The sequence below is a fragment of the Antechinus flavipes genome, chromosome 6 (genome assembly GCF_016432865.1).
Source record: "Antechinus flavipes isolate AdamAnt ecotype Samford, QLD, Australia chromosome 6, AdamAnt_v2, whole genome shotgun sequence".
NCBI lineage: Eukaryota > Metazoa > Chordata > Mammalia > Dasyuromorphia > Dasyuridae > Antechinus > Antechinus flavipes.
The window spans coordinates 82,925,872-82,951,492 of record NC_067403.1 but is presented as its reverse complement, the minus strand read 5'-3'; the positions used below and the strand labels follow the sequence as shown (position 1 = coordinate 82,951,492).

The 25,621-nt window shown below is 33.7% G+C and overlaps 1 protein-coding gene across 9 annotated transcripts in view; it reads left to right on the top strand.

The window, feature by feature from the left end:
* MAP9 (microtubule associated protein 9) overlaps positions 1-21,498 on the top strand; it is a 65,653-nt gene extending 44,155 nt beyond the window's left edge. For 6 of the 9 annotated variants that reach the window (XM_051966985.1, XM_051966984.1, XM_051966991.1 and 3 more), the window contains 6 exons: positions 2,576-2,734; positions 2,896-3,041; positions 4,152-4,284; positions 5,515-5,562; positions 15,861-15,914; positions 19,625-21,498. In XM_051966985.1, the coding sequence (XP_051822945.1) occupies positions 2,576-2,734; positions 2,896-3,041; positions 4,152-4,284; positions 5,515-5,562; positions 15,861-15,914; positions 19,625-19,747 (663 nt within the window). In that variant the 3' untranslated portion in view covers positions 19,748-21,498. The remainder of the gene's footprint in view (positions 1-2,575; positions 2,735-2,895; positions 3,042-4,151; positions 4,285-5,514; positions 5,563-15,860; positions 15,915-19,624) is intronic. The other 3 variants (XM_051966989.1, XM_051966987.1, XM_051966990.1) reach the window with 3 other exon arrangements.
* The last annotated feature ends 4,123 nt before the right edge of the window (positions 21,499-25,621 follow it).

The window sequence follows — 25,621 nt, the reverse complement described above, 5'->3', positions numbered from 1 at the left end:
AATGTATAAGAAAGAAGTAATGTAAATGTAAATTTTAATTATAATGATTAATTGAACTTATGAAAGTCTTCCAGTTTTATGCATATTATCCATAAAAGCACTACATTCTACATTTATGTTTAGAAATTATGTTAATAATTGTACTATGATGTGACCTTGGACTAGTTCTAAGAATAGAATCAGCCACTTTAACTTTCCATCATTTAATTAAAATTTTCATCATAAAGCGTCTATGGGTGCTTATTATTAAGGGCAGATTAGATGATTGAAATTTAGTGTTTTATTAAAGTTACCTTTAAAACTATAGCTAAAGTTATAAAACAGCAGAGTTCAGTGTTTTTCAGAGTTGCCCTCAAAAAGGCAAGTCTAATTCAATTACTTTAGAGATTTTTGTTTATGAAGGTTCTTGTTTGTGAACTCTAGTGTAATCCAGAAAATTCAGAAGACTTTCGTTGTTGCTTAGTCATTTTCAGTCATGTCTGACTTTTGGGGTTGGTCATTTGGGGTTTTTATGGCAAAGATACTGGAGTGGTTTGTCATTTTCTTCTCCAGCTCATTGTAGAGATGAGAAAACCAAGGCACATAGGGGTAAATGATTTAATCAGAACTATACAGCTTGTGTTTCTGAGGCCAGATTGGATCTCAGGAAGAAGAATCTTCTTGACTCCAAGTCTTACCTATTGTGCCACCTGGTTACTTTTTTATAGAAGATTAGCACACTGAAAAATAGCTGTATATTGATTGGGTCTCCAAGATACTCCAGATCTGATACACAACTCTAGAAGGTTCCACATTACTCCCTTGCTTTAAGGAAATATAATCTCTAACAGAGGGGAGCACCTAAGCAAGGTTCAGTTGTAAGGTGCTTTGTTAAGGTAAACTGAAGTCTATTACAATTATAATAAGTTTTGCTTTTTTTTTGTTTGTTTTGTTTTCTATTTAGGGCAAGACCAGTAAGCAGGAGAAAAAATTTTAGACAGGCATGAAGTTAGAACTAGAATAATTGAGATCAGCAGGGTGAGGGGTATGTATAGGGAATTTGCAGGCTGAGGGTAGGTATCTAGAAGCCATGTGAGAGTCAAGGCTGAGTGAGATTTAAGAATGAAATGAACACACTCAAAGAAAATAATCTGAAATTAGGACAAACGTCATTAAGAGATAAAATTAGGGAAGATAGCTATAATGGTTCGAGAGATAAAGGAAGTCAGGAAGTATACCCAGCAATCAGGTCATCATTGAATCAGTCAACTAGTGATCGCCAATATGAGTGGCAAAGGACCAGCACAAAGTTAGGATATAATAGGACCCAAGCAAAAAGAGTAACAGTATAAGGTAAAAGATAAGTAAAAACTGACAACAAATACAGGACATTCAGGAGCAGAATCAGTCCAGGGAACTTAATATAATCTTCCTAAGATTGCGTTAGATTATGTTTTACTTAAGTCTCATGGGTAGAATGATTTAGCTGAATTGGGAAAACTTAGTACTAATACCAGATTGTGTGATGATACAGTTGTCATTATTATTAACTCAATATTTTCCCAATATTATTTAGCATGCTATTTATTATTTCAACAGAAATTCAAGTCTCCCGTAATTGAGACTACTTTTTGTCTTTGGAACATTTATGCTGTTAAGAGATATGTCAAGATTAGAACATACAAATCAATTCTCTAATAATTGACTTGCTCAATTATTCCTAGGGGCAGCTAGGTGGCACAGTGGATAGAGCACCAGCCCTGAAGTCAGGAGAACCTGAGTTCAAATGTGGTTTCAGATACTTCACACTTCCTAGTTGTGTGACCCACCTTTGGCAAGTTACTTAATTCCAATTGCCTCAGCAAAAAATAAATAAATAAATAATCCCTTATTTTAAAAATATTATACATATGTACTAACATGTATATTAACAATCTCCATGCTATAAGTGTGTGTGTGAGAGAGATAAATGATAAAAGTTATTAAAGAATTAAATATTAACTGGACAGAATCAGCCTTTCAACTTTGGATGGCCAGAGTTGAATAGAGCAGACTAGAGACTAATAAGTCAGGAATCAAAACAGAAATTTAATTTCAAAGTGAGGAAAACAGCTTGCAAGTGAAGAAAGAGAGCTTGCTCACTTTTGGAAGGGAAAGAGTTTTTGAGCATGAAAACCACAAGACTGGACTACAACATAGGGACTCTTTGGTCCTGTGCGAACAGTGTCCAAGTAATTAGGGACATGGAGCTTTGTGATTGTTCAGCCGAGCACAGAGTCAGAGTTGAATAGTAGGAATAGGAGTTGAGGGACTTGATTCAGTTCACTTGGTGCCTGAGGATTGTGTTAGTTAATATGTCACAGATCTGATTAGTCACTTTCAGCTGCTGCATGTCAGCTGCAAAGTGCTCTTAGGTCAGAGTTCCTTGGAAAGTAGGGAAGCTCTAACAAATTTAGAGAATGTAATCATTAGATTTATCATATCTATTAATATGAAAATCATAAATCTCCATGACAACACTATAAAATGCATTCATTTACATCATCCCAATCACTTTTTCTCTCCCTCTCTCCCTCCCTGTCTTCCCCCAAAAAAGAAAGGAGCCAAGAGAGAAGCATCATCAGCATCTTTTGAAGCCTGGAAAGCCATGAAAGAAAAGGAAGCAAAGAAAGTAGCTGCAAAAAAGAAAATTGAGGAGAAAAAAATGAGGAAAATTGAAGAAGAGAATGCTGAGAAGAAAGGAGAAGCACAAAGAGTAATGACAAAATTTGATTAGCTTTCATGAGATTCAGTTTTAATCAGATTTTATCACTTCAGTTGTGTCTTAGCACATAGGATAAATTTGGAAAACAATTAATAGGAAAAGGCATGCTCTCTCATGTCAAGGAGTAAGGAAATATTTCTAATTTTTTTTAGGCTTTTGAAAAATGGAAAGAGAAAAAGTTGGAATATCTTAAAGAGAAAAACAAAAAGGAAAGAGAATATGAAAGAGCAAAGAAAAAGAAAGAGGAAGAATATTATGCTGAAAAGATAAAAGACAATTTATCAGCAGTTGAAAGATGGTAAAGTTCAATGATTAAATATTTAATAGTTTTTTAATACTTAATATTTCAAGGATCCTATGATTTTTTCATTGAGAGTACGTCTTCCCCTGATATGGATTCCAGCATCTTTTTAGGTAATTTTAACACCAAAACATGAATTACTCTAAAGCCGTTCTAGTAAGACTCTTCTTCAAATTTATTAATGCTGCTCATAGATCATATAGATAAAAAGCTGCAAAACTCTGAGATCTTTTCATTCCAACCCTTTCATTTGATAAAGGAGGAAACTTGGTTATATGACTTGTCTTGGGTCAAACAGGTGACAAGTATTAGAGCTGAAGTTCAAACTCAGGTCTTCTAACTTCTCTTGGAGCCTTTCTCCATACTACGTGTAGTTCTTCCCTTCTCGTGTAGCTTTTGAGAACTTGTGTCATCTCTATACTACAACATCAAAGGAAGTCTTTAAGGAAATGATGGATTTAAAACTTTAAGAAATAAGTAGACATAGTATTATGTTGTGATAAAAGGACCACATTGATAGCCATGTTTGATTTGAAAGCTTAGCAGAAAGATTTGTTCTTTCTGGTCTTGGTCAGACCAATTAATTTCTCACAGATTTCCTTTTTTCATCTGTGAGGTGAAGCTATTAGCTATTAATTCTTGTAATACTTAATGCCCACACAGTGGCATTTTGAAGACAACAATTTATAATCCTTAGAACACAAAAATGATGAGTTATTACTATTTCAAAATACTTTTTTTTTTTTTACTACATTCATGATTTCAAATAACTCCATTAAACACACACACACACACACACACACACACACACACACACAGAACTGCAAATTATTGTTTGGCCTTCATTCTCGAAGATGACCATGACATCAGGGTGATGCCATGAAATTCAAGTGAATTGGATTTAAGTGAAGGAGAACTGTGCAAAGTCACCAGCTTCCCTGTGTCCTCAGGAACCATCAGAGTCCAGTGGTCAGATATAGATCAGGATGACTGGCAATGGCCCTTATCAACTGCAAATACGACAAGGCAAATGAAAAGCAAGAGAAAATGTACCTTGAGAGTTCTGATATTATTCTTGTAATATTTCATTCTTTTATCCTATAATAGGCATGAGCAGAAGGACTACCTCGTCAGACAGAAGATGAAAGAGAAAATAAATGAAAGAAGGAGGCAAGAAATAAGGAGAATTGAAAAAGAAGATAAAGACAAATTGGCTGTTAGTGAATATGAAAGATGGCTGGTATGTGTTCTTTAATATGTTTCTATTTGTTTTTTCAATATTTTTCAACTTGTCATTCGTAATGATCATCTTGTATCTTGTCTTGTATCTTGTCATTTTAATAAGCAGGTGAATTTTATTAATAAGCCTTGTATTTTTCAAGCATCCTAATCAATATTTTGGAATGTACAATTTTACTTACCTATTTGCCTGTTATTTATTTCAATAATTATTAAGCACTTAATTGTGTTTATGTTAGTTCTTAGAACAGGGTGAGTTGGCAGAGGGGAGGGTTCAAATGATATGATCTCTGCCTTCAGTGAGCTTACATTCTACCTATGAGGGAGATTACATTTGAGACATCTACAAAAAATAATATGATTATAGATTAGGGTATATTGGAGCCAAAAAACAGCAATCCAGGCTAAGTATTCTCAAAAAAATTGAGGAGAAAAAAACCACATATGGATTATGTTATAACAAGAAATTATCTTAAGTCTCATGAAGCATACAAAGATGAAAAAGATAAAGGTTTGGTTGCTGGGCTCAGGACAACAGACATCATAAAGAGCTGACATTAAAGCTAGGGCTTCAATGATAAGTAGATTTTTGACAGAGAGGGAATTAAAATTCAAGTTGAAGGACTAGAATGAGCTAAGATATGATCCACAAGAAGAGTCCATTTTAGAAAATAGAGGAGTACATGCAGAGAGAGCATATGATTGGAAAGGAAGGTTAGAACCAGATTAGGCTTCTTTGTGTGCAAGCCTGAGGCACATGTACCTTTTGGTATTTGAGAAGCTAAAGTAATAAATCAAAAACTAAGGTTTTGAGCCCGTGAGTGGTCAAAATGATGGTAATGGCAATAATATTATTGCAGAAATTCAAAAAATCTTTAGTGGAGAGACTGACGGGGAAAATATATCCAGCTTAATATATGTCGAGTCAAGTTGCTGACTAAACACAAAATACAGATATCCAGAAAGCAAGAACAAATATTAGACAATCTTAGGAAGATAGGTTGGGAGTAATCAACACAGAGATTGAAGGCAAATGAATAGGAGAGGGTTTTTTTATTTTTATTTTTAATGTGTAAAAAGGAAAACAATATAATAGAAACATAAAAAAATTCTTACATTGAGGAAATAGGAAGATGAAAATAGATTATTTTAAAAATTAGTAACAGTAAAGAATATTTAGAGCTGGAAAAGATCTTAAGAGACCATCTAATATTATCTCCTTATTTTATAGGGTAGCAGGAAAATGCCATGCTCATATGCACATATAAGTAAACCAAAGGTAGGATTTGAATTCACATTCTTTGACTGCAAATCCAGTGTTTGATCTCCTTTAGCAATAATATTAACCTTATTGGAACATTCAACCTTCTAATCTAAAGTTAGGACCAGGAAAGTACAGAATAACTGAAACCAGAGAACCAGAGTTTCAAGTAAAATGTAACCAGTAGTATCCAATCAAGCAGGAATATTGAGGTGGATAAGTATATGGAAAAAGCAATTGGATTTTTTAATTTTAAAGGAAGATTGTTAATCTTAAAGATGGCAATTCCAATTGAGTGCTAAAATAGAAATGCTAGTGATAGAAGCCATATTGCAAAGATTGAGGAGTGAATGGATGGTGAGGAATAGTAGCTAGCAATTGTAGACTCTTGTAAACCTTGCTGAAGGCAGTTCAATTTGAAAGAGAATGTTAGCTTGATGAATTTAGAGAAGAACATTTTAAGATAAAGGACACTTTTGCATAGTTGCAGGTAGAATGGAAAGAAGATTGAAGATTTGTGGGTGTATACGAATAATAAATGAAGGGTGCTTTAGTCCCATTTCAGTCATTTCTTCTTGAATTTCCCATCATATCAATCTAAATATGTCTAAAACGAAACATCTTTCCTTTCTCCGAATGGTAGCAACCATTTTCTCAATCACTTGGCTCCAAGACCACAGTCACTTTAAATTTTATTGCATATCCCATATTGCTAAAAGTTTTAAATTCCCATCAATAATTTCATTCTTCACCTAACTGTTCTTCAATCTATTATACAAACCCTTAGATTCATATTCCCAGGAGGCAGCTTATATACTCTGCTTAAAATTTCAGTGACTTCACATTTGACTTTGAAATAAAGTGTAAACATCTTAGTTTGGATTCAAAGCCCATTGTGCTCCAGAAAACAATTTCTTACCACTCTAATCAAAGATACTTATACTCCTACCAAACTGGTCTATTTACTTGTGCTTCAAACCTACTTTGTGCTTTACTTTGTCAGTGCCTTTGTTCATGCTCCTTAAGTACCTATCTCATACCCTCTCTCCTGATCAGATTACTGTATATCCTGCAAGGACTAGGTCAGTGGTGTCTTTTATAAAGCTGTCATCTCTGGAACCTATTTTGTTGCTATTCAGCCATTTTTAAGTCATGTCTGATTCTTTGTGACGCCATTTAACCAAAAAAAAAAAAAAAAAAGAATAGTTTGCCATTTCCTTCTCTATTTCATTTTAGAGTTGAGGAAGCTAAAGCAAATAAGAGTAAAGTGACTTCCCTAAGGTGACCCAGATAGTAAGAATTTGAGGCCAGATTTGAACTCAGCAAAATGAGTCTTGCTGTCTCCAGACCAAATACTCTTTCCACAGTACCATCTAGCTGCTCTGTCCTAAACAAAATGATTTTCCTTCCATCTGAATTCCTGAAGCATTTAGTATTTAGACCACCATTTTCCTTCTCTCTTGACTACCTTACACTTAGTAGATATCTATTGTATGACTGTTGGATTGAGTAGCTCCTGCAGCTAAAGGCTTGTTTCTTATGAGTCTTTTGCATTCCTACATCAGATAGTTAGAAAAAAAAATCTTCTTGAGTGATAGATAGGATTGGAATAAATAAACATGGAGAAAAGAAAAGGAAGTTACAGATTTAGAGAATAGTATGAGTGCAACATCAAAAGCAGCACCTGCTCTTAAGTTTGTAAGGGCCTCACTCCAGGGAAAGGAAAATTAGTATTAAAGGAAAGATCCAGGATGCCATCCTCTCTCCAATCACCAAGACCACAATACTGAGGCCATCCCAACTCTGCAATCTTACTCCTACCACATATTCAATTGCTTAATCTTATTTCCTTGCATCTGTCCCTTTCTCTCTTCTCAGCCACTACTCTTACTCAGACTTTCATTCTTTCACCTGAACTTTATTTCACTTTATATTTATATTTAGAATTTTATTTCTTCTAATTGATCTCCCTGCCTCAAATATCTCCCCATTCCATATACCTTTCATATAGTTTCTGAAGTAGTTTTTCTAAAACAGAGATCTGGTGCCATTTCTTACTTTATAAAGTCCAATTGCTCCCTCAAGGATTAAATATAAATTCCTCTGTTGGACATTTAAAGATGTCCGTAGTTCACCCCAAACCTACCTTTCTAACTTTCTTGCATTTTCCTCTTTTCATGTAATATTCATTATATATTAGTTTGATCCAAAGATACTCCAACTCTTGACTCCAGGTATTTTCCCTAGTTGCCCCCATTCTTGGAACATACTCTGTCTTCCACTTTGACCACTTTCCTCCCGGGCTTGCTTTAAGTCCCAACTAAAATCCCACCTTCTGCAGTAAACTTTTGCCAACTTAACTTAAATCTAGTGTTTTCCTTTCTTAATTATTTCCTGTACATAGTTGTCTCCCCCATTAGATTTTGTTTGAGCTCTTACAGGATCCTTTGGTTGTCTTTTGCCACATTGCCTGGCTCATAGTAGTCATTTATTAAATGTTTGATTGATGGACAGTGTAGGTTTAAGAATCATCTGCATAAGATAATTGAAGCTGGGAGAATTCTAAGAAATCAGTGGTGTAGGAAGCAGAGCAGGGGACCAGTGGCAGCTTGGGGAATGCCCCCAACTAGAAGTTAGGAAGGTGAGAAAGTACCATTAAATACATAGAAATGATAGAAATTATTGTAGGAATGTAGAAGAGATCCAGAATCAGTCCTGGAAAGACAATTGAATAATTTAGTCATAGCATATGGAAAGGGATATATAGGGAACATCAAGTCCAACCCCTTTTTTTTAATCTAGAAGAGAAAAATTACCGTGGCAGGATTATCCTGAAAGTAATGAGCAGAGCCCAGATGGAAACACAAACCTTCTGAATCCTAGCCCTCTTTCTACTATACAATCTTGTTTTTCTTATGTAACCATTTAATTATCTCATCCATCACATCTCATCTAAAAGATCTATTTGTAATTATAAACTGTTACTATTTTCATTACTCATTCTTCTCTTGAAAATGACCAGATGGTGGAAGCAAAATACTTTTTTATTCTGCTCAGTCTTGCATAAAAACAGCTCAAGATGTCACTAAGCAATAAAAATGTAGGGAGTTTGAATACTTTTATTTTCACTGGGGCTCAGTCAGTACTTTTTAGGAATGTAGCTTTTTTGGTTTTTAATGATAAGGGATATCTTTTGAAAAACTGTGAATCCAGCCCATGACCAGCAATAATAACAATCACAGCCAGAAAGCTATCCTTTATGTGCATGGGAGGGAGCAGTATCTATTAAAAACTGCATTCCATTTGGAGGCCGGATTTGGTTGGGTGGCCACTTAGCTACTTCTCATCTCAGGTTCTTTATCTGCAAAAGAACTAATATCTAAGGTCTTCAGCTCTTAAATGGAGAGTCTTAGAATTTGGTAGATTAGGAAAAGCTTCTGCCATAAGAGGTGACACTGGAGGATGAGCCTCCAAGATGAGGAGGGTTTCTGGTCTGGGCCACAACCTCTTAAAGGAAGCTGGAGAGAAGACTGATTCAGGAAATGGGAGGGTAGATCACTTTATTTGGAACATTGAGTGTGTGAGCATCTGGACTGAAGTGTGAAATAAGTCTAGAAAAGTAGTCAGAAGCATACTGTGAAGGTCTTTAAATGACTGAAGTGTGAAAACTTTTTAAGAACCTGAGGCATCCACTGAATCCCCTTGAGAAGAGGAGTTGAGTGTTCAGACCTGGCTTTAGAAATTGTTTTGGGAGCCACTTAGACAAGGTGAATGGGAAAAGCGAAAGATAGGAATTAGGGACGCCAATTAGGCAGGTGATTGTACTAAGCTGGGCAGAGGATAATAAAGAAAGACAAGAGTGATGGATCTGGGAGCTGAGGAAAAGTGAAGAGGCAGGGGTGATACTGAGATTCTAACCCTGGGTTACTGAAATGTTGGTGGTGCCCTGAAGACAAAGATTCATATTTGTAGTGAGAGAAGGGAGTTGGACTTTTAAAATGTCCATTTGGAAACAGTCACATGAGACCATAATTCGGGAAAACAGTTGAAGCTTGACATAATAGGATCATAGATTTAGAACTAGAAAGTGTTTTTAGAGATCATCTAGTTCCAATCTTGATTTTACAAATGAAGAAATGAAGATTTTTGCCTAAGGGTGACAAGTTGTAATCCTAACCCTCGTTCTGCTGCTCTGAGAGTCACATTCCTACAGATGACAGTTAAATCCAAGGGAATTGATGAGATTACCTAGAAGAGGAATAGAGAAATAGGATAAAAGAGTTGAACCACAGGGGCAGGAGGAGACCAACAGAGGAGACTAAGGAGGAGACTAAGATGGAAAGAGGTTAGAGCCACATCAAGTGAAAGCAGCATCTGGAAATTGAAGAAGCAGGGAACATTTTTTAAGAAATGGGTTAGTCAACAGTGAGAAAAGCTGCAAAGAGGACAAAGGGAAGAGACTTGGGGGAGGATGAGATTTATCAATTACCTTATTAGATATTTTCAGGGGGAATGGAGGTCAGAAGCAGAATTACAAATGATTGAGAAGTGGGACATAAGAAAGTGGAAGCAAAAAGAGTGGATCCCTTTCTAGGATTTAAATCTGGCATCAAATATACTCTAACATCAGAACCAGATTAAAAATTGGGAAATATTTAATGAAATAAATACAAATGCAGTAGGACATAGAAAATGTTAATAGATGATTGTCTAAGTCAATTTGCAAAGCTGAGGGATACTTATGTACAGCTTAGTGTTATCCATTTCTCTTTGAGTTTGACCCTACTGATTTAGGCTAGAAAGAAGGAAAGAGAAATGTAGAAAGGCACCTTTAAGAAAGTTAGAAGGGGGGGAGGCATCATGGGAAAAAATTTTAAAGATGGAGATAACTGAGCGTGTTTGTAGGCAATAAGGTAGGCAGTAAAAATGATGACAAAGATAAATAAAATGAAAGAATAACTAAAATCTGAAGGGAAAACCTAAGATAATTGAAGTGAAAATCTTCATTTAGAAAAAAACTTCAGTAAATTTAAATAGCATTTCAGCTCTTGTAATACAACAGCATATGCTACAATTGTTATCACTGTAAGATAATGGTAGGGAGGTAGAGTTATCAAGTAATACTTTTAAGGATAGATAGAAAATACCATCATGGCAAAAATACCTTGAGAAATCTCTTGACCTGCAAAAGAGCATTATGTTGTATCAATACAACAATAGTAATAGCTACTATTCTCATATGTAACACTTTGTTTTGCCTAAATCATATTTTGTCCTCACAACAATCCTTGAAAGGTGGGTGCTATTATTATTCCCATTTTACGAATGAATGAGATTGAGGCAGACAGAGGTTAACTGTACTTGTCCAGTCACACAGCTAGTAAGTATCTGAAGCCAGATTTTAATTCAGGTCTTCCTGACTCCAAACCCCACATTCTGCTGTATTACCTTGCTGCATATAAAAAATAAAGGATGAAGTAATTTATTCAAGATCACACACGTAGTAAATATTCAAGGGCCAGTAAAATAGACTAGGAAACCAAAAAGTATCAACACAAAAACATATAATGTTTACAAAATACAGAGCTAATAAACAAAACACTAATACTTCTTTGTCAAAGTGGAAGAAAAAGAGTAATATAATTTTTGAAAGCACATGATAAACAGCTTAAAATCCTACCAAAAATACTTTTCAAACAAACACATATTACTTTGCCAAACAATAATGAAAACTAACAATATTCACTGTTTTTGTCACACTGTATTTGTAAACTATAACTGAAATTTGTTTATTCTCAGGCAAAGTTTGTGAAACATTTGATATCCAAATAGAGAATCAAAAAAATAATCTTATAATACCCCCATAAACACAGCCAGTATTCTGACATGTGTCAATGTCTGAGTTATTTATTTTCTTTTTGATATTTTTATTCATTTTGAACTTACATACAAAAAGGAAAAAAAAAACCATTACTGTGTACATAGAAAAACATAAAACAGTCTTCACTATAAAACCTTGGATTTCCATTTCAAATTATTTACTAAAAAAAAACTAATACTGTACATTGTTGTTAAAGCTATCCTTATTTTCTATGTTTGCTCCTAAATTTCTTCTGTTCTCTGCCGCTCAATTTGTTTGTTTAATTCTCTCCCCTACCCTGAAAAAAAGGCTACAATTAAAACCATACTTCCATTAAATCAGTTCTTTCTCAGATGATGGATAGCATCTTCTTTCATATGTCTTTTGTAGTCAGTTATTTTATAATACTCAAAATGAATTAATCATTCCAAGTTGTTCTTAGAACAGAATTTTTATTATTATATGTAACATTCACATTCATCTACCACAACTCCCTTAGCCATTCTTCAGTTGAAGGGCATCTATTATTTTAGCCAATCTAATTAAGTATAACATGTTATCTCTAGATTTCTTTAATTATAGTGATTTAACACTTTTCATATGACTAAATATACTTTTGATTTCTTCATTGAAAAATACCTGTTCATATCCTTTCACCATTTATCAATTAGGGAATGATTCATATTCTTATAAGTTTGGCAAAGTTCTATACATATTTGAGAGGCAAGACCTTTTTCTGAGAAATTGTTTATAATTTTTTCCCTGGATTTTTTATTTTCCTGCTAATTGGTTTTAGTTGTACAAAATTATCTGTTTTACATATCACAACGCTTTATTTCTTTTGTTTATACATAAATTGTTCTCCTATCCCTAAGTTGAATAGGTAATATGTTCCATATTCTAATTTTCTTGTGACATCTTCCTTTATATCTGGGAAACATATCCATTTTGATCTTGTTATTAGTAAATGGTTTAAGATATTATTCTATGCCTAATTTCTACCAGATTTCTTTGCATCTTTTCCAACAAGTTTTACCAAATATTTTACCAAATACCAAATCTTATCCCCCAAATTTAAATCTTTTACATTTGTAAAATAGGTTACCATAATCATTACCAAGTGTGTTCCACTGATCTGGTTTTTATTTCTTAGACAGTATCAGCTAGTTTAAAATCTAGTACTGCTAAGCCTGCTTCCTTCACATTTTTTCTCATTAGTTGCTTTAAAATTCTTGATCTTTTTTTTCTTCAACTGAATTTTGTTACTATTTTTCTAAATAAATAAAATAATACTTTGATAATTTGGATGGCATTAAATAGATTATTAGTAAGGTAAAATTATCATTTTTATTATATTGACTTTGCCTACTAAGGAATAATATTTCTCCAGTTATTTAAATTTGACTTTATTTGTATAATGTTTTGTAATTATGTTCATGTAGTTCCTGGGTCTGTATATTTTTAAGGTATTTTATACTGTCTACAGTTATTTTAAATGTGATGTCTCTCTCATTGACTCTTTTTACAGAATTTTATTGGTGACATAAAAATGATGATTTTTATGAGGTTATTTTATATCCTACTACTTTGCTAAAATTATTATTTCAACTAACATTTTAGTTGAAGCTTTAATATTTTCCAAATAGATCATCATCTCACTGCAAAGAAAAAAGATAATGCACTTCATCAATTCACACTTTGATTCCTTTCTTTTTCTTCTCTTATTGCTACTACTAACATTTCTAAAACAGTACTGAATAATATTGATGATACATTGTATAGTTTCCTGTTTAGCTCTTTTAATTAAATCTATTTTAGTTTTAACTTTGAGATTAAAATTGTTATCTGTTTTTTTTTACGTTCAACTGAAGCATTATAAATTCCATTCCAGCCTATTATTTTAACTATGTGTGTATCTTTTATTATTGTGTTTCTTGCAAACCTATTGTCATAATTCTTAATTTTAATCCAGTCTATCTTCCCCAAACTTCTCTATCCTCCAAATGTTTCAGATTTATAAATGAATTTGTCCCATTCTTATTTAAAGTTATAAATAATTACTAATTGTGTATGTCCCCTCCAATCTTATTTTCCTCATTTTTCAGGTGCTGATTGGTGGATTTTTTTTCCTACTTCTATTTTACCCTCTCATTCTAAAACTTTGGGGCAGTTTTCCTTAATAAATTCTTGTAATATTGTATTTTAGACCCTTTTAAAAATCATACCTTTAAAATAGTATAACTATTCTTTCCTCACTCTGTTCCATATTCTCTTTTATATTTTCTTTCTTTTGATTTTGTTTTATTATACCTTGGTATCTTACAATGTCATTAGATTTTCCTTTTAGTTCTTATTTTGAAGGAGTTATTCTCAAGTTTTTGAATTTTTTTTGATTGACTTAATGACTGTCTTTGCTGTCATTTCTCTAAACAGGAGAGATCTGTTTGATTTTTTAACTCCATTTTATGTTTTCTTAATAGTATTTTATTTTTCCAAATATATGTGAAGATAATTTTCAGCATTCATTTTTGTAAAACTTTGTGTTTCAGTTTTTCTCCCTCCCTCTCTTACCTCTCCCATTCCCAGGACAGCAAGCAATCTGATAGAGATTAAATATGTGCAGTCCTTTTAAACATTTCCATATTTGTCATGTTGTAAAAGAAAATCAGACCAAAAGAGAAGAAAAACATGAAAAAAAAAGTGAAAAAAAAATAAAGCAATGTGTATTAAAAATAAATATTAAAAAAAAACAAATAAATCTAATTAAAAGAGAAAATTAAGGAAACTATCTAAAAGGTACCACAGACAATGGAGTAATATCCCAAAAAAATTTACAGTAAATTGATTTGATTAAGGGTCTCATTTCTCAAATATATAGGGAGCTGAGTCAAATTTGTAAAAGACATTCATTCTCCAATTGATAAATGGTCAAAGGATATAAACAAAAAAAAAAGTCAATTATCCATTGTTATATTTTTTAAATGCTCTGAATAATTCGTGATCAGAGAAATGTAAATTAAAACAACTCAAATATCTCATGCCTATCAGAAATGACAAGTCCTGGAGGGGTGTGGGAAAATAGATACATTAATTCAGTGTTTGTTAGAACTGTATGGTTTAACCTTTCTAGAGAACAGTTTGGAAGAACTATGCCTAAAGGGCTATATGACTAAAAATAACTTTTCTCCCAACAATATCACTGCTAGTCCTGTACCTCAAAGAGATCAGTGAAAAAAGGAAAATGCCGTGTGTGTGTGTGTGTGTGTGTGTGTATACTAAAAGTATAACAGCTCAGAAAAAAAAAAAAAAAAAAAAGTGAAAATACTACCTTTGAAGTCTTTTTACTTTTTTTGTTCTTCCAAGACCTCTTTTTGAGCTTGTAACAATTTGATATTTTTCTTTAATATAGGAACAGCTTTTTTGCTTCACTATCTTTCTCAGTATATTAACCCCAGTTTTCTATATTCGCCTGCTAATTGTCTGTAGTTGGGTTTTTTATCCTTTGTTTACTAATTTTTATTTTGCTTTTATTTTATTTTATTTTATTTATTCAATATCTTATTATTGTAGGCAGATTACAGTCCCAAGGTAAAACTTTATGCTCCAAATTTTCCTCCCCTTCTCCTTCCCCTAGATAGCAATCAATCCCATAAAAGTTAAACATGTGCAGTTATTCTAAATATTTCCACATTCATCATGTTGATGAAAAATTAGATTAAAAGGAGAAAAAAATGTTAAAACGTCAACAAAAGGTGAAAATACTGTTATGATCTATATTCAGTCTCCATGGTTCTCTCTCTGGATGCTGATGGCTGGCTCTATCACAAATCTATTGGAATTGAATTACCTCATTGTTGAAAAGAGCCAAGTCTTGGGCCCTTCTTACTATTATTTTGTGAATTCTTTTCAGGCCTGTTGGACATTCTTCTTCACCCCCAAGATGACTAGAGCTCCCAAAAAACTGCTCTTGTTCCCTGTGGTCCCTCCCCACTGCAAACCTTAGTTCGCTCCTCTGCCCTATAACCAAAACCCAGGGACTCTACTCTCCAGCAAGTTCCCCAAACCAGCAGTGTCCCTGCCCCTCTGCTGCTTTTTTGCCCCAGCCTGCCATCACTAGAAAATCTCCCCTATTCAGTTGTCTGGCCCCAACACTGTAAACTGAAAGTTTGTGCTGTGAGGCTGCCTCCCCAGCTGCTCCCCAAAACTTATTTATTGATTCAGCAGTCTGCCCAGAAGTGTTTGCCCTTTCCTGGACCAGCCAAGCCTTTTCCCCTAGGAATCAGGCTTTTCCCAACACCCTCTCAAATTGTCTTAGACCCCCACCTTTTATTTATTTCTATCATGCATTCATTTTGAAGTGACATTCTGTCTTGGGGGGAAATTTGGAAAGCCTGGTGTTTTCTAATCTACCCACCATCTTCAAATGGCTGGGTTATAAATTTTTGTCTTAAAACAGAGCTTTATGATAGCAAAGCAGGACTATCCGATCACCACAAGGAGTTACGAAAAGGTCAGTTGTATTTAAAACAAACTTTACAAAAAATGATAGAAATCAAACAAACATTACTAAATCATTTAGAACTCAACTAGTAAACTCCATGATCTGAAATATTATAAACAAAGCTTTTGTCCACAGCTACTCAGTACACAACATTGAGAAAAGCTTAAAAATGGTTTTTAATAAATGTCATCATGTAAAATATTCACAATTGGTAAATTGAGGGTAATCGAAAAGCTTATGAAATATAAAGACGAAAAAAGAGAAGTCAAAACTGTGTATGGAAAAGGGCAGCTAGATGTTGCAGTTGATAGAGCATCAGCCCTGCAGTCAAAAGTACTAAGTTTAAGTCTAATCTCAGACACTTAATACTTAACCTGATTACCTCAAGGAAAAAAAAAAAAGGTGTGAAGAAGGCAAGGTACATCTCGTTTTGATGGTTCTGTCTGCTACCATGATAATTGCCATTATCAAGTATTCAGAAGATGAGTTTACATCCCAGTAAATTATCCAAGTAAATCATAATCCTGTAAAATATCACTAAAAGTTAAAAAAATCGCATCTATTAAATAAATACAAGCAAGACATGACCCTGGTTTTTAGATTTATGCATCAGAAATTCACTGTCTTTTATAGATCATCATGTTTGGGATAAAGAACACCTACCCAAATTGACTACTCAGAGATCACTCATAAAAAGCAGAATTATTTATTAGAATATCAAGAAGCAGACCCCATCCCAGTTTGTGAGCCGAAATTCACAGCAGGAGAGAGCCACTCCCTTGAAAATGCTCAGAGTTTTTATACATTTCAAACAAAGAACCCCAAAAATCCCACTCTCTATATGGTGTGATTGGTCACACACTTCCCCTAATTGGTCAGTGGAATGCAGTAGATAAGATGATGTACAGCTTCCTCGCTATGTATCTTTCTTTGGACAATGGAATGAAGTCCAGGCCTTATCTAAAATCACATGCTTCCAGAGAAGCGAAAACTGAGGCCTTTAAGGCTTCAATTAATTTAGCTAACAGTCTCTGATCAATATGTGCTTGATCTATAAGTTTCCTTTTCCACACAATCAGATGATAAATCTCCATAATACAAATATAGTTCTCAGAATAACCTGTACAGTTGTTCAATTATCATTGACCCAACTTGGCCTGGACTTAATAAATGATCATAAAAATATTACCAATAAATTTTGTTGTCAAAAATACTTAGCCAAATTACATGGAATGAAAAGTTTTCAAAATATAAAGATGCTGCTGTCCTTGTTGTTCTGTCTGCTGCTGGACCCCCAATATCAAGGATGTTCACAGTAAGCATATAGAGGATAAGCTATTGCATCCTAATACAAGAACAAAACAGATTTTTTTTTTTTTCCTATCAGGACGAGTAGTCTGAAAAACACTGAATATAGAGCAACATCAGGACAGTAAAGATCATTTCTATTTGAACTTCATCAAAAAACATGAGAATGAAATAATAATTATTGCTATCCATTTACATAGCTCCTTACGCATTACAAAATGTTTTGTATGTTTCATTCTCATTTTCCAGATGAAGAAACTGATATTCATAGGAGTCAATTCACTTGCTCACAAGCTAATAATTATGAGGTGAGGTCTTCCTGAGAATAGACTGAGGTTTCCCTGAGTCCAGTCCCAGTGGTCTGCTATGCTATACTTCCCAAGAGTGAGAGAGTGAAAACAAGAAAGCAAATAGATATTCCTAAAGACAGCTTCAGAGAGAAGACATGACCAAGGACTCAATTAGAGAGGGGTCATCCTTTTGTCAGAGACTACAATAAAAGAAGAAATAGCAGAGGGAGTTGTAAAGCACTTTTGAGAGGTAAAATAGAGAAAAGGGAAGTGTTCACAACTCACAACCTTTTATTTAGGGTACTTGCTTCTGCTTTCCTGTGAATGAGGCTTGCTGGCCCCATGGGAAGAAAGATTTAATTTATTTAGCAAACAGCACACAGGACACAAGGGTAGATGACATTATCTAATGATTTAGACCTTTATACTTGTTTCATCTTGCTATTATTCTCTGGAATCCTCACTCCATTTTCCTGTGTTTTTAGGCTCTTTATTACTCTTTTGTGTCATCATCCAAGCTTCCCTCAACTTTTCAGGAGCTTACCCCATCTTTTATATCTCCTCCCTTTATCCCCACTGCCTTCAAACATGTTTGAGTTACTATTAATAATAATAATTGTTAACTTGGGTTAACCCAGCCAAGCTATCATTTAACATCTGCCCTCTCATTGCCAAATACATAATTATTTACCCTCCCTGCCTCTGTTTCCATACAAACCATTTATCAATTCTTCACACTTGGGCTTTTAATCCTACTTCCCTACTAAATCACTCTCTTTAACAACAGGCAAGTGCTTTGCCCCCATAATAGGCACATCAGAAATATTTGTTGAGTTGAATTGGATGACAGACCGTGTCACAGATGTCCTCAGGAAATTGCAATTAATTAGCATTTTAAGTCATATATTTAATCTTTGTAACCACCTTCTAATATATGTACACAATCAGTTTTGTTCTTCTAGTTCCAGCTATGTAGCAAGACTTTTTCTTCTCTGAAATCTGTAATTTTTTGATAATAAGTTAGGTGCCTAAAGAAGTAGATTATGTTTTTTCAAACCATAGGATACTATTTAGCTTACCAAGTACTGTTGAAATCATTGTTTAGCATCACACTATAATTAAAAGGATGGTTAATTTGATTGACATTGGCAGCACATTTGGATAATTAGACTGTTTTTGACGTCATAAGCAGACACATTCAGTCTATAGCATTTTGTCCAGATGAAATCAAATTTAAAAAGAAAAGAAAAAGAAAAAATATATATAGGTGTAGACATATAATATATGTAGGCATATAGTTGTGTTTGTATATAACCTAATCAAAGGAAAAAACAAAATAGAAGTTTTAGGGAATATATGGATTGTCAAAATAAAATCAATCTTTTCCATCTATTAAATTATTTTGCCTATATAATATTACTTACATAAAGATATAATTCTTTTTAAAATTTGATTTCTTCTGGGAAAAATGTTCTTTTGTATATGAATCAAACACAGTCTATGACAATTTACCTCTGATGTTTTTTGTTCCTCCAGATAGCTCTGTGTATTTATATGTAGTTTTAATGTTTATCCATCAGCAAAATTGTTATCACTATTTCCCCATTTCAATGGCCTTTTGTCCAGAATTATAGCTTTTCTTTAAAAAAAAAAAACAACTCTAAATACACTGACGTTTTCTTCCTACTCACCACATAGAATAAAAGGGAAATTTTTAAAGTTTTTATTAATTGGTAAAATTTAATGACAAAAATTTAATGCACATATGTATCCTAAATCCCTACTAATTAACAATATTCCATTATAATAAGTTAATGTGTAGAGTAGTAAAATACCCTTCACGATTCATCAGTGTTCAATTACATTTGGCCAACCTGAGTCTGAGTCCTAATTCTAGAACTTACTAACTGGGAGAACTTGCATGTCATTGAATATCTCTGAGCCCTCTGCTTCCTCATCTTAAAATTAAAATACTAATTTTTGCATTATGACCACCTCCTAAGGTTGTTGCATAGGTTAAAAGTGATGACATGGGTAATTCAATTTAAAATTTTAAAGCCCTTTATGTGATGATTATTATTAGCATTACAGAATAGTTACAGCCTTCTGTTTTATTTTTAGGAGAAGAAAGAAAGAAAACAAAAACATGAGAGAAAACAAAAGAAACATCATGTTCTTTATTCATCTGAATCATTTCCTCGATGGAGTTCTCCAAGAAAACTTGCATCATCAAAACATTATTGAGAATTCTTCCAATCCTGCCCAATCCTTATTTAACAGTAACCAGTTTAAAAGGGGTTTCTGAACATACTTTTGTATATTTTATTTTAGAATAGGAATTCTATTTATATTGCAATTCCAGAAGACTGCTGTAATACAAAAAGTAGTTTGGAGTTAAATGATGAAAGCACTGTACAGGCTATAGTTAAGCAGGTTGCATCAAAAGCCAAGAAGTAGATTATTTCCATTTAGACAAAAAAAAAAAAATCTATCATGTCCTTAAAATTCTTCACTGTTTAGACGACTTTAGTTTCTGATTTCTTTATGAAACAGAATCTTTTTTTTTTTTTTTTTTTTTTTTTTTGCAAACCCTCAAGGTACTATTATCATTGAGGCACTATTTAAATATGTGAATTGATAGTACTTTCAGGTCTATTTTTTCATATTTATTTACTAGAAAATATATGTAACATTTCCTTTATCTTAAAGCTATTGTATTTGCACTGAAGAATTTTGAAACTATGCCAAGTTAATTTTTGGTGAGTGGAGACTTGCTCTATCAAACTAATAATTCTCAAATCTTCTCTTTTAAAAAAAATCATCGTGCTATTTCCCTTCATTGCCCCCAAACAAACTTGCAGTTTTTAAAAATAAGTGCACTTTTAACACCTTTGTTCTAGGTTCAAGTGACAGTCACAAATAATTTTTTTAAAACCCCTCTTTTTCCTTCCAAACTCTTTATTTTTTTATAATTACCCCAGAGAGACTAAGCTCTCTTAACTATAGTGTTATCTTTGTCAAGAAAATTCCATAGAAGTTCAAAGATCGTGCCATTAATAATATTTTTCAAGAAGGCAGTAAATTTGACACTGGAAATTCTTGTGCCATCTTGCCTGGTCCTCCTTGTGACTAAGGGCAAGCATTTCTTCTCCTGCATACAATCACAACCCTTTGGATTCATTAGCATCTTAAAATTGGTAAAGGGGTCTCCTTTTCTATGCATTCAAAATTACAGTGTTGCTTTAGTCCAGAACAGAATACATAGAAAATAATAGAAAAATTGTAAAATCTAGCAAGATTTTGGTATTAAAACAGCTTTCTAAAAAGTAGTTGGACTCTCACAGCCAAAGAGGTAGTCTAGCTGTCCAAAGAAATTCATACTGTGAAGAAATTGGTGGTTTTTAAAATGATGGTACACCCATCCAATGTAGCTGTTATCACTTGTTGAATGAAATTAGGATTTCATATAGTATCAATTTTATATTCAAACTTTTACATAACTGACAATATTACAGACTAGTAGTTGCTCTTGGACTAAGCTTTCCAATAACACTGCAAGTTAAAAACATTATTCATCCTTCATACTGTCATCTAGGAGTTTAGATTATACACTGATGATTTTGATCATTCCACAAGGTGTGTGAAATATTTGCAAAGTCAGTAGCACTGTTTTGGGAATTAACAGTATGTTTTAAGAAAAAGTGTGTTATCTGTGATATCATCTGAAGGATATCACTGAATTCTGAAAAAGATCAAGTTAACTAGAAGCTAGCATATTTGAGAGAGAAACATAAAGACTGTGGTGCCAGTGTGACAAAGATTCAGTTTCAATCTTAGCAGTATGTTCTATTTGGGACTGTAAAGCTTTCTTTTTGTCTGTGAGACTTCCTGGTTGTAATAAAATATGGTAGGTTTAATATTAAAGATTTATATAATCTTCCTCAGAGTTTTGTGAACTCCCCTATACTTAATATTAAATTTGTATTTTTTTTTCAGTTTTCTGGCTTCATTATTTATTGATTTTCCTTTTTTGTGAAGGGTTCCACCATTCTTCCATTTGCCCAGATTTTCAGTCTCAAAATCATCCTCAACTTTTTTATTCTCCCTCATTTTCCAAACCTTGTCAGTTTTACATAGTCTTTTCTCATATCTGTTCTGTGTCCTAATCCAAGCCCTCACCAACTCCCATTTAAACTATTGCCTCCCAACTGGCCTTCCTGCATCCCCTCTCTTTCCTTTTCAACCTATCCTCTATAGAGCTTCCAAATTACTATTTCTAGGCTGACAGGGGACTTTTCTATTTCATCTTATACATAACAGAACTAGAAAGCCTCCTGTTAAGATCATTATATACTTTAACAATACTATATGATGATCAATTTAGATGGACGTGGCCATCCAATAGAGCAGTAATAAACTGAATCAGCTATACCCAGCAAAAGAACTCTGGGAGATGACTATGAACCACTACATAGAATTCCCAATCCCTCTATTTTTGTCCGCTTGCATTTTTTATTTCCTTCACAGGCTAATTGTGCACCATTTCAAAGTCCGACTCTCTTTGTACAGCAAAATAACTATTTGGACATGTATACATATATTGTATTTAACTTAAACTTCATCATATTCAATATGTCTTGGTCAACCTGCCATCTGGGGGAAGGGGTGGGGGCACGGAGGGGAAAAGTTGAAACAAAAGGTTTTGCAATTGTCAATGCTGAAAAAATACCCACGCATGTATCTTGTAATTAAAAAGCTATAATATAAATAAATTAATTAAATAGTTAAAAAAAAAAAGCCCTCCTTGTTAGACTAGATAGAGTTGGTCTGTGTGTGAAGAAGGGCATTAAATGTCAGTCTCTTCAAATTGATTTCATATTCTCTGTTCATACATTATATATTCCAGACAAATTGGTCTAATTGCTATTCCCCCTCATATGACGTTTCATCTACTCCTTCCTTTTGACAGGTGCAGAATAGTTTCTGTTCCTTACTCTTTTCCTCAAGGCCTGAATCTGGTACCTGTGACTGTTAAGCCCTTCTTTAAGCCCCACTAGCTACTACCATACTCCCATATTGGAGAAATTATTTTCTATTTATTTATCTGCATCTATTTTTTATTTCCTAAGTAGAATATAAGTTCCTGGAGAGCACCTAGCATAACACTTTGCACCTACGTGCTTAAATGAGCTTTTGAAATTAGTTGAATTGATTTGAATGAATCTCTCTGACCCCTTTGTGTGGGAAACAGACCATCAAGAACTGTAAGGATGCATTCTGTGACATCACTGCACATCTGGACTGGACAGAGGATTGCCCAATTCCGCATCCCATCTGCAAAGGCTATACTGCCCGTGCTGAGGACATTTGAGGAACAAGGTAGATTTTTTATCAACGGAAAAGATTTAAAAAAAAAAAATTTGTTTTATTAAAGGAAATCTTGTGAGTAGGGCAAACAGGGGAGTCCCAAACCCTTAAAACAAACTTCCATTATGTAATTGACAACTTATTTCTCATTTAACAATAACCTGTGCTTCAATCATACAGATGCAACAGTATTCCCCCCACCCTTCAGAAATAAACTTAAAACATGCAATTAATATTTTCTCTTGAAAGCCTCAAAATAAAATCCCATCTTTAATTTTTTAGCCTTAAGACCTTTTTACATTGTTTATGAAGTAACAATTCTTTTTTTTAATTATAACTTTTTATTGATAGAACATATGCCTGGATAATTTTTTACAACATTATCCCTTGCACTCACTTCTGTTCCAACTTTTCCCTTCCCTCTGTCCACCCCCTCCCCCAGATGGAAAGCAGTCTTATACATGTTAATTATGTTGTAGATACAATATATGTGTGCAGAATCAAACAGTTCTCTTATTGCACAGGGAGAATTGGATTCAGAAGGTAAAAATGACCCGGGGAGAAAAACAAAAATGCAAACAGTTCATACTCATTTCCCAGTGTTCTTTCTCTGGGTGTAGTTGCTTCTGTCCATCATTGAGCAATTGCAACTGAGTTAGATCTCTTTGTCGAAGAAATCCACTTCCCCAGAATATATCCTCATACAGTATACAGTATTATTGTTGAAGTGTATAATGAACTCCTGGTTCTGCTCATCTCAGCATCAGTTCATGCAGGTCTCTCTAAGCCTCTCTGTATTCATCCTGCTGGTCATTTCTTACAGAGCAATAATATTCCATAACATTCATATACCACAACTTACTCAACCATTCTCCAATTGATGGGCATCCATTTTCTAGTTTCTGGCCACTACAAACAGGGCTGCCACAAACATTTTGACACATACAGGTCCCTTTCACTTCTTTAGTATCTCTTTGGGATGTAAGCCCAGTAGTAGCACTGCTGGATCAAAGGATATATGTACAGTTTGATAACTTTTTGGGCATAATTCCAGATTGCTCTCCAGAATGGTATTCGTTCACAACTCCACCAACAATGCATCAGTGTTCCAGTTTTCCCGCATCCCCTCCAACATTCATCATTAGTTTTTCCTATTATCTTAGCCAATCTGACAGGTGTGTAGTGGTATCTCAGAGTTGTCTATCTGCATTTCTCTGATCAATAGTGACTTGGAACACTCATATTAGTGGAAATAGTTTCCATTTCATCATCTGAAAATTGTCTGTTCATATCCTTTGACCATTTATCAACTGGAGAATGGTTTGATTTCTTATAAATTAGAGTCAATTCTCTATATATTTTAGAAATGAGGCCTTTATCAGAACCTTTAACTGTAAAAATGTTTTCCCAGTTTGGAAGTAACAATTCTTTTTTGTAAATTAAACTATAGAAACAATTTCCTTTTTTTTTTCTTTACTTGATTTTTGTCTTCAGCAAGCCACAAACATTGGAGTGTCTTATTAAGTATAATGCATTGGCTTAGATTTTATGAGAGATGCAAAGATAAATGACACATGGCCCCTGTTTTCAAGGTATTTAAAAATATGCATTTTCCACAAGAGGTGAATAAATTGTACTATCAGTTCAGGTAAGACTGACTTCCCTTCAGGAAAAAAGACTTTGTGGAAATAAGTGGCATTTGATGAATCACCTCTCACTGATGAGGCAAATTTCTGTTAAAATATTCTAATTAAACATGTAAATTTATAAAAGCTTATTTATCATAAGATTGCTTATCTTGAAAATAATTAACTTTAAAAGAAATGAGAGGTGTATGACAAGATTACTAAAAACTATGTTAGCAATATAATAATGGATGAATGGAAACATTAATACCAAAAACCACACTATTAAACATTTATTTCCAGGGTTCCATAAGTGCCAATAGCAGGATAATGAATGAATTACACAAAGTGTCTTGATATGACACTGGATTTTAAAGAACTTTCCAGAAAAATAACTGTTTGGGAGGAGAGAAACTACTCATCTTTTAAAAAGTTTGAGGGTCAGAATTTTATTTCACTTCTAGAATACGAGGTATTTTCCCCAAATACTTGAATCATATTGAGTCTGATGTTTTGTTTTGTTTTTTTCTCACAGCCAAAGCTATTTCACAATAGTAAGCTAAGTAGATTCCTGTCAACTTTTCAATAATATTTTCATGGACCCCCCAATCCTACATCGGTACTGTTAAATGCATTGTTATCACTGATGGCTTTCTCCCTTCAACAGTAACCTGAATCTTACTCTTAGCTGGGTGATCACAACCCCACTCTAAAATTAAAATAGGTCAGTCTCTATACTTCCATTTAGACTGCGGCAGGGGCAGACCTGATATTTTGTTTCCTTCTAGAGAACATAGAAGGAATTGCCCTGGAATAGAAAAATGGTAAGGTGGCAATAAGTTCCTATAATAAATTTTTTTTTGGGGGGGGGGAAATTAAAGACAAGAATCACAGAAATGTTCCTGAAATTACAACCCTAGATACCCATGCTATAGCCAGAATATGATTACTTACAAAGATATTTTTATAGATGTTATATTAAAGAGAATAAAATGTAAATGCTATTCATATGCTAATATTTATGGATTTATTTGTGGTTTCTTCCAGATCTAAAATTTTATGACTCAGAGATTGAAATATATATAAATTTTGGACAAAATTGTATGTTAGACAAAAACTGTTTAAT